Genomic DNA, 14,960 nt, shown 5'->3' with positions numbered 1-14,960 from the left:
ACACAATGTGCAGGTCAAAGTTGTGAGAAACAGTATGCTGTCTAACACGGTATACAAACATCTTCGTCGAGAATAACATACTAACTACGCGACACTCGGGTACACTACGCAGCGAAACCCGCCGAATACGAATCCTTCTGAGGGATCTAGTTCGTTTACCTTTGTTACCTTTCTCCAGTACAAGCTTCGCCAATCCTCAACCTTAGAACTCAATTCGGACAGCTGAACTGTGCCTGACTATCACCAGAACACTCGACGCATCCAATATTAGCAGCCAAACGGTGAATTTCCCGCCACCCCCGCGCAGCGCCAAGGAATGCCGAGGATGCCGAGAACTTTCCAAACCCAGATTCGGCAAAAAAGACTGCAGATTAGATAGAGTTGGCCCACATATGTGGGGCTGTTTCCACCATGCTTAATTCTGCCTCCAATCATGTCGCAGCTGTTCATCATCCACGAATACGTGATAAATGCAGCAGTTGTAACCACTTGATATGCCAAGCAAATATTCCTGTCTCAACACTTATGCTGACGACGGTGGTGACGAGTTTTTGATATAGAATTATGAAAATATGTACTTCAATGGCCTAACAAAGATAGCTGACCGGAGCATCCGAAATGAGGGAACGAAGAATATATATAATGCCTCGACAACGCTGCTCATGAAAATCTATCAATCATCCCAACTCTCCCTCATTCAAAACATTATTATCTTGTTTTTCTATAATGCATCTTGTCCAAGTTGGAAAGCTCGCTGCTCTGGCCATGGCCGGGCTCGCCGTCGCCCATCCAGGCGTCCACGAGCCCAGCTCCTACACGGCCTTGACCAAGAAGAACTTCCTCCACAACGCCCGACGCAGCCTGGACAAATGCTCCGACACCCTTGAACGCCGCGGTGTCAACGCCCGCGCCGAAGCCCGCCGTGCCGCGATGGTTCAGATGCACCAGAAGCGCTCTCTGTCCACCCGCGACACCAACAAAACCGTCAGCATCGACCACCACTCCTCCCTCCATGTGACCCCCTCCACTGCTGGTTCGGACCTGTTCAGCAAGAACCCTGTCTGTCTTCTCTCCCCCGAGGGCGAAATTGGTCCGTTCTGGGTCAAGGGGGAACTGATCCGCTCGGACATCGGTGATGGCCAAGCTGGTATCCCCATCATCATGGACGGCCAGTTCATCGACATCAACACCTGCGAGCCGATTCAGGATCTCTACTGGGATGTTTGGAACTGTAACGCGACAGGCGTGTACTCTGGCGTGCAGAGCAGCATGAACGGAAACGGAAACGACGCTTCCAACCTCGACAAGACCTTCTTGCGAGGTATCCAGAAGACTGACTCCGATGGCGTGGCCCAGTTCAAGACTGTCTTCCCCGGCCACTATGACGGCCGCGCTACCCACGTCCATGTCGTCGCTCACATGAATGCCACGTTGATGTCCAACAACACCCTCACTGGTGGCTACATCCCGCATATCGGACAGCTCTTCTTCGACCAAGACCTCATTTCTCAAGTCGAAGCCACCTACCCCTACAACACCAGCACGGTCGACATTACCAAGAACGCAGATGACCATGTGGTTCAGGATGAAACTGAAGATAGCAACTCTGACCCCTTCTTCAAGTACGCTTATCTCGGTGACTCGATCGAGGATGGCCTCTTTGCTTGGGTTACTATGGGTGTTAACGTGTCGGCGAGCCACGATTCGTCTGCCTCGTATGCTGCTACTCTTACCTCATCAGGTGGTGTGTCCAACAGTGACAGCTCCAAGGGTGGTTTCAAATAGGAGTGTTGTGGTCTTGAACAAATTGAGAAGCACTTCGTGAAAAGAAGAATAAGTGAGATGTGCAGTGCGGTATTTACAATTTCTTTCTGATAGTTGCTGGTACTTATATCTCTGAATAAAATCTGTGTTGCTATTTGTAAATGTGCATAGACATACTCAAGACTAAAATTATCGCAGCTTTCGTACCGGGTCAATGGTAATAAATCCACTAGATATCGGCCGGAAAGCCAAGCTGGTCAAAGCCCTCAAGAACCTCCTCTATTCAATCCTGAATTGCCCGTAATGCTGCTTCAAGTTTTCGCCGCTGGTCGGGATGCTCCATACTTACTTTGAACGATCCTTCGGGCATATTGATGCGAAGCTGATTTTTCCACATGTAGCAAACCACCCCCTCTTTGAAGCTCCTCTCGAAGTAGACTTTGAATAGAGACACCCAGTGTTCTTCATCCAAGATTTCCAGCAAGGTATAGAAGTATCCATGTTTTCGTAGCGCCTTTTCTACAGCTGCCGGTCTTCTCCGAGGACCTCTTGTTAGGAGCGATGCAACCGATTGCAAAGTGTTGTTTGGTAAACTGCGCTGCTTGTATAGAACTTCTGCAGCCAATATACAGTTAATAGAAATGGCTATTCAATGTTAATTAGCCGGGATTATCATGTATGAGTATTAGGGTCCATTTTAATGTTTGAATCTTTCCCCCTTTATTGGAGAGGGGATAAGGGCACTGAAATTACTTACTGTCTACGCAATCGACTAGACGGTCCAGAACCCGATCCAATAGAACTGATTGATTGCCAAGAATATACCAGCCGCTGCTACTGATGTCAAGGCCCGAGTTTAATAAAGCGTTTTGGATATCTGCTGACAGGTCTGAATGTTGCTTGAGGACATCAGATGCAGCTTGTGCTATCCGATATGAATCATTGCTCAAAAGTGAGACATATTGTTCAAGGCTGTCGTCTGATAAGACGGGCGGCTCCCCAAAAATGGCGGCTGTTAAAGTTCCTGCGATTTTATCTTCGTACCCTGACCGAACAAGAATCTCTTTGTGGGTCTCCTGCGTTATGTACGAATGGGAGACTAGAGCTGTCAGTATTGGGTCCTGGACATCTGTACCGAAAGAATCAACGTGAATCATGAGGGTTTCGAGTACGTCCTTCGGCAAGGTGTGCTGCCTTCCTAGCAGTTGCACCACTTCTTTTTTGGCATATTCAGACGTAGTTTCATCCAGCAGTTTGGCCTCTAAACATTTTAGAACACTTCTGGGCAAGTCGAACTTCTCAGATACTGCCAAAAGCAACAACTCCTCTATAAATTGAGATTTACTATCGAGTAATGTGACCACGGCGTTAGAGACGTCCTCTCGATAGAGCGATACCCGAGACAATGACGCCGCTGCAAGTGCCCTGCTCGTCTCGTCTCCATCTCGTATTCGAGACACTAAGTCCTCGATAATGTCCTCTAGTAATGAATGCTGCCCTCTCATTATAAAGCATGTTGCGCGAAAGTCATCGAAATCATGCGTTCGACTTAGCAGAGCTCTAAGAATTCTCTCAGATAAGTTTGGCACAAAGCGTAAAAAGCCTTGTATCCGTTCCCATGTTTCGTCGCTGTGGATCATATTTTCATTCATGTATTCTGAATTACTGCAGATCACCTCGGCGGCTGCTTGCCTCTTACCACTGTCATCGCATTTCAAATGGGGCACCACCAAGTCAAACAACTGCAATGATATTTGCGGGCGCTGGGTGACTGCTGTGATGATACCGAACTTGAATCTATCGGGCCCTTTCTGCAAAATATATTGTAGGATTCGCTCTGGGAACTCTATCTCGCAACCTATGGTTGAACTGTATTTCAATACGTCTGTCAGACATCCAAACAATAGTAGTCGTGCGAGTTGGATATCCGTATCGGATTGAAGCCGCTCTATATCAGGATTGCTATCCGAGCCAGAAACTTCGCTAAAGCAGTGCATAAGAAGACGTGAATGGACGGTTCCGAGTAGATCCCGAGGTTGATCGTCCAGTTTCTGGAGAAATCGACTGAGTTCATCTTCATCCTCCGCTTGAAGCAGTCCCGAAACAAAGCGCCACATAATATCATAACGTCCATTGTATTTCTCGCGTTCAATTAATGCTCCAGTACTAATGGAACTCTCTGCTCCAGGATTCAGTTTCAGGCAGATCAGTGGTTTGTTTTCTATCCAGCATCGAACGAAATACTGGGCTGCGAAGAACTCTTGGAAGGTCAAATGGATGAAGTAATGGTTTCGATCCTCGTTCCTCAGTGATGAGTCTGAAGTTCTCATGAATGAAAGTCGGTCTAAAACACTAGCGCTTGTTGTGGGCATTTGGCGAAACACCTTTGTCCGACAGGAGTGATCGAACTCGTTGATGTTGTGGTAGAGACCGTTGAAAGCCAGCAGTTCTATTACGTTCATTTCGTCGCGCATGATGTTTGTGATTGGCTCACGAGGATGGTAATTTCGGGCGCGGGTTTCATCAATCAGTCCTTCTTTGTCTCTTCTACCCAATATGACCATGTCCTTTTTCCATAGCTTGAGCTCAATGGCTTGATAAAGACTTGTCATTGTTTTAGGCCCGCCCTGTAGGTCATCGTAAGAAAGATCTTCATCCCAGGTGAAACAGAAAGCGTCGAGCTGAATCGGAATCTGAATAAGTCCTTGGATGACCCAATGCTGCGAGATAAATTCCTGGATGCTCTTGACTGTCGTCTCATCTTTCATAACTTTCATCAAATAATCATCGACTTGGTTGGCGCGGAATCCGATTGTCTCGACCTCAAGATCAAATGTCTTCAGTCCCGATGGGTTTATTGCATATGGACGCGATGTAACAATCACATCATGCCGGTTCAGGAGACTCTGGAATAACTCCACAAAATGGACCCCGTTTTCGGTCTGGTATGCAGAAACTTCATCAAGGCCGTCGAGTATCAATAGTGTCCTACTGTCCTTCTGTGATACAGCCTTCCGCAGAGCTGTCGTCATGATGTCTTTCTCTTCATGGAGCGCGAAATAATCACTGGGTATAAAATCGTTTGAATCTGATCTTCCTTTGAGTCGCCGTAGTGGTATCCAAAGCACCCGGTCAAACTGGTCTTGCCACATTCCATCGTGGATGAAGTCATGAACAATCCTTTTGCACAAAGTTGTCTTTCCCACTCCTGCACGGCCACGGATCAAGATTCGCTTTGGTCTTCCATTGCTGCCATCCTTTAGCTTCCGGCGATTGAAGAGATCTGACAACGGTACGTCCTTTTCCTGACTGGGTTTCCCAACTTTGAGGCGATCGTACAAAGATGATTCAACGCGCTTGTCCTCTGTCCTTGGTTTTTCAGGGGAGTCTTCAACCAACGCTAGATTGATATAACAATTATCCATGGGCAACTGTTCTCCAGAGAGGCGTTTGATCTCGAGATGGCCTCCGTCGATGTAATATTCAACCACTTTGGCATCCGTGTAGAAGGTCTTCGGGGCGTCACTGCTTTCCCAGGCTGTCTGTAATAGGTAGTCACGACCACTGTCGGGGTGTTCCGATTCTCCAGCAAATCTTTTGAGCTTGGGTTCATGCTTTTTCTGTCTCCAGAAGCGAATCCTGTACTTCTTCTGGGGAATAACCCGCTCCCAGTCGAGTTGATCCATCGTTCGGGAGACCAGGGCAACCCATTGTTGAATATATACATGTTTTGGCACCAGTTTCTGCATGCACGGCTGTTGTAGTGTCCATTTAATGAACGCCACAACTCCATCTCTCATGGACGTTTCAGCAACCCAAGCGCTTTCCAGCTGGGCATATAGTCCACACCAAAAGGCAGGATCATCCCGGCAAGACAGATCGGATATCAACTGCTCTAGCATACCAAACGCACCGCATTTGACGAGCACACTGGTATACCGAAGAGCTCCATACCAACCCTTCACCTCGGACGCATCTTTCAATCCATTGATGAGATCTTTTATGTCATTGGATGCCTTTTATATGTCCTTGGCCGAGGTTACTGCCTTTTGGAAAAACCCCATCAATTCAATAAGATTTGGCGCAGCACCCACCAGCTTGGTTGGATCCATCGATGAAACACCCCCAGCAATATTGGCAATCGCTTCGATGGCTTTCCAGCTACAGCGACCGAATGCCTGCCATGGGCTCTCGTCATCCGGTACGTGTTTCAGAGCTTGATGGGCATAACCGCCTATCTGAGCTAATCGTGGCTCTTCATGCCTCTCCAAAGTACACAGTTGATTCAATAAAGGTTCATGTATTGCCTCCCGACCAAGCCCAGATATTTTTATATCGACCATCGCATCCAACACTGTCGCGATCGTAGAAACCACATGATACTGGCTTTCCAGTTGTGCGCTTTTCTGACTGTCCTGCAATCGAGTGTTTAGGCTATTCAAAACCACCCCCAGTTGCGCCGTTTCCCGGGATATTTCACTTTTTGCACGACGAAGACAGTAGGTGAAGTTGGCCAATAGTCTGGAATCGGTGATCGTGGCATCTGTCGTGCCTTTAATGACAGCGTTGGAAAATCCTAGTACGAGTCGAGGGTAGTCCTCTTGGTCGGCGATCTCTGACAGCAAGGCTGCTTCCGCGTTGAACGATGGTTTTTGGTCATCTTCGAAAAGCCGTATCATTTCTTTCACCCATATCTCCAGAGCATATCTCTCCTTGTCGTCGGTTTTTGGGTCATTGACGCGTCGAATGAGGTCTTCTGTACGCGTAGGTCGCGACGGGAATTGCAAGGCTGTCATCCTGATTTTGCGGTCCGGAGATTTCGCACTCTCTACTGGTTCGACATTAGAATCTCTGCCACACTTTGAGAAAAGACAATCCTACTTCCTTGAACGGAATGATTGATGTTCTCAACGGCAAACACACGATGGCCAGGCGGCCATACCAGACAGGAGCTGCAAAAACCGATAGAGGATGGGAAAATGAATGTGGGATGTTTTCATCGCCAGCCTTATTTTCCAGTTCATTAGGTCTAAGACTAAGGCATGTGGCGTGTGTTCATCGCTGAGCTGTCAGGCTCTTATGCAGGATGAATCACACTATCACATTTTTGTTATAGGCACTGTATGCAGCTCATAAAACAGTCTCAACTAATACAAATCAAAAAGTTTAAGTAGGTGTGCATATTTTACTACCAGAGTTTTATATGGAATAAAGTTTAATACACAGTAATCAGTGCAATAGAGATAATGGATTTGACTTATTTGATTGTTATATTTTACCCAATTAAACGGCTTCGGATCATCTTTACACTGAAATCCTTGGACCACACGTCAATTTTAAGTTAACAAATCTATTCTTATATATTCCTGAACCATGGGTTCGTAGTCTGAGATCTAACTAGTAGTCAACTATTCCTGTTTAAATTATATCTAAGATTGCCAGAAGACGATCAACAGATTGATGTATGTGGCTTTACCAGGCCATCCGCCACGCAACCAATCAGTCCTTTACGCGCTGGTGCCTAAGGCACACAATATGATAACCCGATTGTCTCCATTCCATCATAAATTCTTTTCTTAATGACGGACATGATATACAATTATTTAATGTAACAGATTAGATAGCATAGTGCAATATCATGTTACATTGTAGAGTGCATGGAGTACATACGATGAACAAGACTACAATATGCTTGAAGAGCTTAACTATAATGATTGACAGTAATCATATAAAGCCCTAGAAATAATTAAATTTATCATGAAGTAACAATTTATAAGATATTTAAATAATGATAAATCATTACTAACATACGATGACCTAAATTAAAGTCAGAAATAGTAGATAGTGTGTCATAGAAGTTGAAACAGACGACGAGAATTATGCTGAAACAAGTCAGTCACATATTAACCACCCTCTTCCTTCATTATTTCCTGGATAAACGTTGATGCATACTTTTGAAACCCCTCTCAATCACCATACTCACTATAATGACATCTTTTCGGACATTTCAACATTTTAGCTCAGTCAATCTGATAAGGGAAAGTCTAGATCGTGATACAGCATGCAATATGACAGGTTCTATTTCTGATTGGGCATTATTACACGTGTCGGCAAACCTTATTGTTATTTATCGATAGGATAAATATATTGATAATCATGAATAAACCGATTGCGCTGACTCGTGGTGGCAGCTGTACGAAAGGCGAAGGTACAATTTTCGGAGACGATTGCACCATCAGCCACACCCCTGTAATGAGGATTTCGCCGATATCAAGATTCCATGAAGACAGGAAATAATATCTCTACTAACAAGTGACGTGATTGTGGAGTGCAGTGAGGCCATGTCTGTCATTATTTATTTAAATACGGTCTTATCTCCGTTTCTCAACAATCATACCACGCATCCATCATGGCGGACGCAGAGGCCAACAACTCGCAGGAGCAAGTCGTGCGGCCCATCAAATCATGGAAAGGATATATCTGGGATACGTGGGAGCTGCCCCGAGATCAGCGCTGGTTGCTGTTCAAGGTGGATGCTTTTGTGCTTACGTTTGCGTCGATTGGGTACTTTCTTAAGAATCTCGATCTAACGAATGTGACCAATGCCTATCTCAGTGGTATGGAGGAGGATTTGGAGATGTATGGAAACCAACTGGTGACGAGTACTTCGGTTTTTACTGTTGGTTATGTTATCGGCCAGATTCCGTCTAACTTGCTGGTGACTCGACTGTCGCCCAGATGGGTTATTCCTACGGTACATATTATCAATCCCCACATTTTTCTCATCTGATACTGACTACAATAGCTCGAGGTGGGCTGGGGCATTGCTGTCATGTGCATGTCGAGCGTCCAGTCTTACAAGGCTCTGTATGCCCTTCGCTTCTTGGTTGGTTTATTCGAGTATGCTTCAGTCCAATCCCTTCATATATTCAAATATGCTGACAGCTGTCTACAGATCCGGTTTCTACCCCGGCATCCACTATCTCCTCGGATCATGGTACACACCACAGGAACTCGGTAAACGCGCGATGATATTCTGGCTGGCCGGATCGATAGGAACACTATTCAGCGGCTTCCTGCAGGCAGCCGCATACACGAACCTGGACGGCGTGCATGGTCGTGCGGGCTGGCGATGGCTATTTATCATCGACGGCATCATCACACTACCACTCGCGTTGGCTGGATATCTCTTCTTCCCAAATCTCCCACAGGGAGGAAAGAAAACCTGGTGGACAACTGAGGATGAGCATATCCTTTCAGTGAAGCGAATGCAGGCAATCGGTCGTGCTGGCAAGGACCCGTGGACTATTGCAAAGGCTAAGCGGATCTTTAGCAGCTGGCATACCTATCTGCTTCGTAGGTTTCCTCCATTTATCTATTTTCTGGTCTAACATCTCGACAGCATTGCTATACATAGTTTGGAATAACGGTTATCCACAACCCGGTATGGGATACTGGCTGAAGAGTTTCAATAAGGACCCTGCTCCCCTCCCTGGAACGTCTTTTACGGTGGCACAGATCAACAACTGTAAGTATATTCACACCCCCCGCTTTTACCAAACTGGCTAACATCCGACGTGCAGTACCACTGGCTACTACCGGTATTTTCATCGTCGTCGCTTTAATATGGGGCTTTCTGTCTGATGGACCCTGCTGTGGTTCACGATGGCCCTTTATCCATGCCGGTGCTGTCATTACGGTACGCTCATGCGATCTCTGTCTCTAATATAACTAACTGACTTTTCCAGCTCATCTTCGCGGTCCTCCTACGCCAGATGCCACTATATACTAACATAGAAGGTCGCAAGGTTGTTTACTGGCTCAGTCAGACTGGAGTAAGTCTCCTTGCATATTCTAGCAAAACTCTATGCTCATCTGAAATATAGTGTGGCGCCGGCCCCCTCATCCTCAGCTGGATCAATGAAATATGCTCCGATGACACGGAAAAGAGATCGTTGATCATCGCATTGGCTAATGATCTTGCCTATGTTGTACAGGCAGTGGTACGTTTCTCCTTTCTCAGATAGAAAGAATATAGCTAACTAAAGCAAAGGCACCCAACTTTGTATGGAAAACCACAGACTTCCCAGCTGCACCCAAGGGATATCTCTGGATGATCGTTTTGCAGATTCTCCTTAGTACGTCTTTTCCTAAAACACACCTACGATATACTAACTTATTTGACAGTCATTGTAACCGCTACGATTCAAATTCTCCTCTGGTGGGACAAGAAGAAATCGAGAAGAGAAATCGAAGGCTCATCTCCGTCGTATTCAGAGCAGAATTCTGTCCAAGATAGAAAATTGGCCTCTGCTGAAGTGACGCCAGTGACTGTTGAGTAACATGTTCCATGTTTCTGTGTGATGAAAAAAGTATATAGCAGTGTATAGTCCAGTTTAATCACGTATACCTCAATGTTGCGGTATGTTTAAATGGTGTAGTTTACTATTTTATTATCTTTTCACCTGTTAGTCTTTCATGCCTTGTTTCTATGACTGTACTAATAAGATTTATTAGTTTGAATTGGGCATCCAAATACGAGGTTTGTGATGATGTAGAGAGTATGTGAAAACTGCTATTAATTATGACTCATTAAACGCATTAATCACGGCTAATTAGCACTACCCCGCCTTCCCCGACATTCTTTCTCCATCTTCGGAACAATCTGAATACCAGATTCATCATGTCTCTGCTGGTTCTCCCCAATGAAGCTCTCCTTATAATTTCAGAAAATCTACATTGTTACAGAGACATCCGAGCATTACGCCTTTCAAACCGCCGCTTCTACTCTCTACTCACACAATGCCTGACTCAATCCAGCACTGCAAAATGCCACGAGACTCTTCTCCGCTGTGCAGCAACAGCAGGGGATATAACACTCGCCACAGAACTCTTGGATAATCTCGCCACAAAATTTCCTAGTCAAAAGAAGACAAAACGCAGCATCCAGGACATCGACTCGGCCATTCATTCCCATCCGTTGTTCAGAAAAGGATACCCACCAGAGACAATTCTCGATATCCAATCTGCCCTTCTTACAGCCGTTAAAGCAAGATTCAAACACTTTGTAGCTCTCCTTCTCGATCGGGGCGCACGCGCAGACTTTCAATTCCCCTACAAAATCGAACGAGGCCGCCAAATAGCATCACCCACCCCGCTCTATCTAGCCGTTCGGTCCGCCGATAATGGGATCTTCGATGTGTTAGTTGAGAACGGGGCCCAGTTTTGCCATAGTGACTGCCCGCTTGTTTTAGCAGTGCGGGATCGCCAATTCCACATGATCAAGGTCCTCGTGGGAAAAGGGCGCTGTATGCATCGCTCGAGTCTCTTCGAGGAAGTGCTTCATTTAAATGATCGTGCGACGTTTGACCATCTAATAGATGTTGGGCTTCGGGTTGACCTGTTCGGTGATGGCGCGTTATTCTTTTTCATCGCGAAGGGCGATGAAACGATGGTGCGGTATCTACTTGTGAAAGGGGCAAATCCTCATCTAGCTGGATATGTATCGGCTGACAGATGGACTTTCTACTCTGATTTTCATTGCGTGTCTTCGGATTACCATAGCACTGTTTACGTTGCCATTCTGGGTGGCCATACGCGTATATGCAAGATGTTGGTTGAAGAATATAGAGTCATTCCTGATCGAGAGGATTTGAATTTAGCACAGAAGACGGGAAATCGGCAAATTATTGACCTGCTTTCTGGTCTGCCTTATGATGATGTTCCAAGGAAGCCGCCGATCTATGAAAAAGTCATTGCTATTGCTAATAAAGATGCTTGGAGTTAGTCAATTTAATGAAGCAGTTGATATGTTCTAGACTTGGTTTACACAGTATGAAAATACCTCACTGTACTATCAAAGACAATGATAATGACTCCTCATACTGTATGAGGCTCTTATAAAGTTCGTTGACCTCGTATACCATTTCAGGAAAGTACACGATGAATCTCGCATTTGGATACTCAAAGGAAGGCGGTGCTCGTATTTCACTCTGCCTAAAGAAAATCAACGATGATCGTCAGGAATTAAGGTTAGAATCAACCAGATACGAGCTGATCTTGGCGGCTGAACATGGCTCTCGTTTATAATTTGCCGATATTTATATTTAGATACTTATAAGCTCAAGCTAAAATGAACATCATCGCCATTTTAGTATCAGCCAAGATCGATTCATCTCAACGAGTGTATCTGCCTGGCACTCTCGTATAGACATGTTGATCTTAATGACACTGTCTATATAAACCATCCAAAGCATCACAACTATGAGACCAGCAGCCTCAACCTCAATAACCAATACCACAAGATCAAAATGTCTCTCAAGTCTCTCGCCGCCGTGGCTGTCGCCCTCCCCTTAGCCATCGCCTGCACCGGCCCCCCCACCAACGCCAACGGCCTCAACCTCATCAAGAGCTTCGAGTCGTTCCAGCCTTCCGTGTACGACGACGGCTTCGGTAACCCTACTATCGGATACGGCCATCTCTGCGGTGATGCATCCTGCTCGGAAGTCACCTTCCCCAAGCCTTTGAGCGAGGGAGACGCCACTAAGCTGCTGGCTGGTGACTTGGTTGTATGTTGACCACCCACGCCGCGTAATATAAGTATGATGAAGCTGACAGATGATTAGAAATACCAAGACGCACTCACCAACGCCCTCGCACAGCCTGTCACGCTGAACGACAACCAGTACGCTGCGCTTGTGTCGTGGACCTACAACATTGGAAACGGCAACATGGCCAAATCCGACCTCGTCTCGCGCATGAACAAGGGCGAGGATGTCGCCGCTGTTGCACACTCTGAGCTCCCTCAGTGGAACAAGGCCAACGGTGCGCCTGTCAAGGGATTGACCCGTCGTCGGGAGGCGGAGTTGAAGTTGTTTGATGCGCCTGCTATCTATGGTGCTCTTCCTGCTCCTTGCTAGACTTGACGCATAAGGATGAGATATCTGGGGATACTTGTTGTAATTGGCTTGGGCATGATGTTCATTTAGAACACTCGATGTATTAGGCAGATAATACTCGCTTGGAGGATATAAATACAGTACTTCATTGAAGAAGGATAAACCCCTATCAACCACCAATGATATAAACGAAGGGAAGGGCAATATATATGCTGAGAAGATAAAGAATGTAAATGTATCGCAGATATATGATGCTCACATGAGACTGAACACAACAGCCGCACTGAATGCAGCAAGCAGCGATCCCTGCATGATGTTCTCGCTGCGAGAGGAAGCACCGCTCTCCTTGCCATCGCCAGAGTCAGATCCAGAGCTAGAGCCACTGCCACTGCCACTGCCAGAGCCGGAAGAAGAGCCAGACGAGCTGCTCGAGTCTGTCTTAGATCCCGCAGTCATGTTCAGCCCTGTATCCTGGAGGTTGTTCAGGACGGTATCATTTCCGGAAACTTCAAAAGTCTCCGACAGTCCGCTGTAGCTGGTGTAGACGTACGACTTGTCGCCCTTGACGATCGTGCCCTCGGGGGGACTGTAGCATTCAATCGTGATGTCCTTGTACATGGCGTAGTAGTAGCCGTACTCCTTGATGTCGTCGCTGTCCCAGTCGACGAGACCACCAGCCCACTCGATGGTGCCGGTGCCTGCGGTGCTGAGACCACCGGGCCACAGCGACATTTCCAGACGGGAGGGACTCTGCGGGAACTGGTAGCGGTTGGCGGTGGCATTGTACGTTGAGTTCTTGGTCAGAGTGTGCAGGACCTTGCCGTCGACGAGCCAGTCGATGGCGTCGGGTTTCCAGTCGATGGTGTATTCGTGCCAGTCGCTGTAGGTGTTGGAGTCGACGGGGACGGTGACTTCGTTGCTGTCTGTATGTATATTAGCACAGGCTCAATCGGGTAGAATAGATCAGGCAGGCCTTACAGTTCTGAACACCCTGGAAGTAGAAGTCCGTTTGCACACTGGTCAAGTTATATCCCACCCACTCATAGTCAATCTCATCCTTATCATCCGACATGAGAATGAATCCTGTTATAACACCCCCTCCCCGGCTACTCTTCACCTTGGCCGACACCTTTCCATACCAGATATAGTGGTTGAGCGAGACCAAACTACCCGTAGTCTGGTTGGGCATGGTAAGCATCAGACTGCCATTTTCCACCTTGGGATAACCGCTGTACACCCAGTCGTATTTGGTCGCGTTACCCAGGAACTGGTCGTACAGGATGGCATTGTCCAGGTTATCCCAGGAGTAGGTCTGGTTCTTGCAGATGGGGGCGGGGGCACATGAGTCCAGCGAGAAGGAGGAGAGAGGATCGCAGCCGCCGAGGCAGTAGGTTCCTGTGCCGCATTGGCCGTATTCTATTCGATCAGCGGGAGTTATTATATTGTATAGGGAGGGGTCGTACGAGAGCAGCAGGGGGCTTCTTCAGGGCATTGCTGCGAGGTGCTGCAGGAGGTAGTGGCCGAGACAGCAGCGGCAAAGGCCAGGAACAGCGCAGGAACGTGGCGCATTGTTCCAGGTGATAGCAGTAGAAACGAGTGTATGTGGTCGAAGGGAGGGTGAAAGATGAAACGAACGCAGTGGATCTCAGATGGTACGGGGAATCATTATATTGGAAAAATCCATAAAGCAGAGGGGCTAAGAATAGGGGAACGTGGAAAAAGTCAGAGCCAAAAGAACGCAAATGATTCAGACAAGCGAAACATCCGAGATAAGCATTGAGACTGTCTCACACAGGGCCAATGGAGAATCAGGCCAAAAGAGACTAAAGAAAATAATTTGAGAAAACTGGTTTTGCGCCGGAGCCACCCAGTTCGGGTGGATATACAATCTCGCTTATCTCAGAGTCTTCATAATTTGTGTCCTGATGAACTAAGCCTGAGAAATTAATGCATTCTGTTCAACTATTATTATCCTGACTTAGGTCTTATTCATGCTTGTGCTTGCTAAATAATGAAAATGAAGGGCAGGCAGCAGAATTTGATTTTCTTCTGCCCTGGTCAAGCATCGCTAGTGCAAAGGCTAAACCAGGCTAAATGTTACTATTTCAGGGGTTGCGTGGATGCGTCGTACACTTCAACCAGGATATTCAATTGTTCTCTATCCAAGAGGGTAACAGTAGATATTCATTCAAAAACCATAATACTATACTGCGTAGTTACTATTGTAGTCTGTATACATATGTCGGTTGTAGAAATATGAAGCAGTACGAGTGGCAATCAAAATCTTCAAGTGGGTCC

At 46.6% G+C, this 14,960-nt stretch overlaps 6 protein-coding genes across 6 annotated transcripts; 4 read left to right on the top strand and 2 right to left on the bottom strand.

Annotated features, from left to right (window-relative positions):
- Positions 1-726: 726 nt before the first annotated feature.
- Positions 727-1,785, top strand: ASPWEDRAFT_106723 (intradiol ring-cleavage dioxygenase; the record flags this gene model as incomplete). The annotated part of the gene is made up of 1 exon (XM_040827832.1): positions 727-1,785. The coding sequence occupies one exon, from the start codon at positions 727-729 to the stop codon at positions 1,783-1,785; it is 1,059 nt and encodes a 352-aa protein (XP_040691508.1).
- Positions 1,786-2,047: 262 nt separating this feature from the next.
- Positions 2,048-6,560, bottom strand: ASPWEDRAFT_171292 (NACHT domain-containing protein; the record flags this gene model as incomplete). Its single annotated transcript, XM_040830756.1, has 3 exons — positions 2,048-2,409; positions 2,522-5,780; positions 5,859-6,560. The coding sequence occupies 3 exons, from the start codon at positions 6,558-6,560 to the stop codon at positions 2,048-2,050; spliced, it is 4,323 nt and encodes a 1,440-aa protein (XP_040691507.1).
- A 1,613-nt stretch (positions 6,561-8,173) lies between these two features.
- On the top strand, positions 8,174-10,106 carry ASPWEDRAFT_50878 (uncharacterized protein; the record flags this gene model as incomplete). The annotated part of the gene is made up of 9 exons (XM_040837510.1): positions 8,174-8,518; positions 8,570-8,664; positions 8,720-9,120; positions 9,167-9,292; positions 9,348-9,463; positions 9,513-9,599; positions 9,651-9,767; positions 9,818-9,902; positions 9,952-10,106. The coding sequence occupies 9 exons, from the start codon at positions 8,174-8,176 to the stop codon at positions 10,104-10,106; spliced, it is 1,527 nt and encodes a 508-aa protein (XP_040691506.1).
- Positions 10,107-10,430: 324 nt separating this feature from the next.
- ASPWEDRAFT_39571 (uncharacterized protein) lies at positions 10,431-11,608 on the top strand. Its single transcript, XM_040835122.1, has one exon. The coding sequence runs from the start codon at positions 10,448-10,450 to the stop codon at positions 11,549-11,551; it is 1,104 nt and encodes a 367-aa protein (XP_040691505.1). The 5' UTR covers positions 10,431-10,447; the 3' UTR covers positions 11,552-11,608.
- Positions 11,609-12,074: 466 nt separating this feature from the next.
- ASPWEDRAFT_27172 (lysozyme) lies at positions 12,075-12,683 on the top strand (the record flags this gene model as incomplete). Its single annotated transcript, XM_040832964.1, has 2 exons — positions 12,075-12,332; positions 12,390-12,683. The coding sequence occupies 2 exons, from the start codon at positions 12,075-12,077 to the stop codon at positions 12,681-12,683; spliced, it is 552 nt and encodes a 183-aa protein (XP_040691504.1).
- Positions 12,684-12,917: 234 nt separating this feature from the next.
- Positions 12,918-14,231, bottom strand: ASPWEDRAFT_171288 (uncharacterized protein; the record flags this gene model as incomplete). The annotated part of the gene is made up of 3 exons (XM_040830755.1): positions 12,918-13,585; positions 13,641-14,078; positions 14,126-14,231. 3 exons carry the CDS (start codon positions 14,229-14,231, stop codon positions 12,918-12,920), a joined length of 1,212 nt encoding a protein of 403 aa, XP_040691503.1.
- Positions 14,232-14,960: the final 729 nt, after the last annotated feature.

The sequence above is a fragment of the Aspergillus wentii genome, assembly GCF_001890725.1.
Source record: "Aspergillus wentii DTO 134E9 unplaced genomic scaffold ASPWEscaffold_3, whole genome shotgun sequence".
NCBI lineage: Eukaryota > Fungi > Ascomycota > Eurotiomycetes > Eurotiales > Aspergillaceae > Aspergillus > Aspergillus wentii.
The sequence above is the reverse complement of the archived record's forward strand: the minus strand, read 5'-3'. Positions and strand labels throughout refer to the sequence as shown.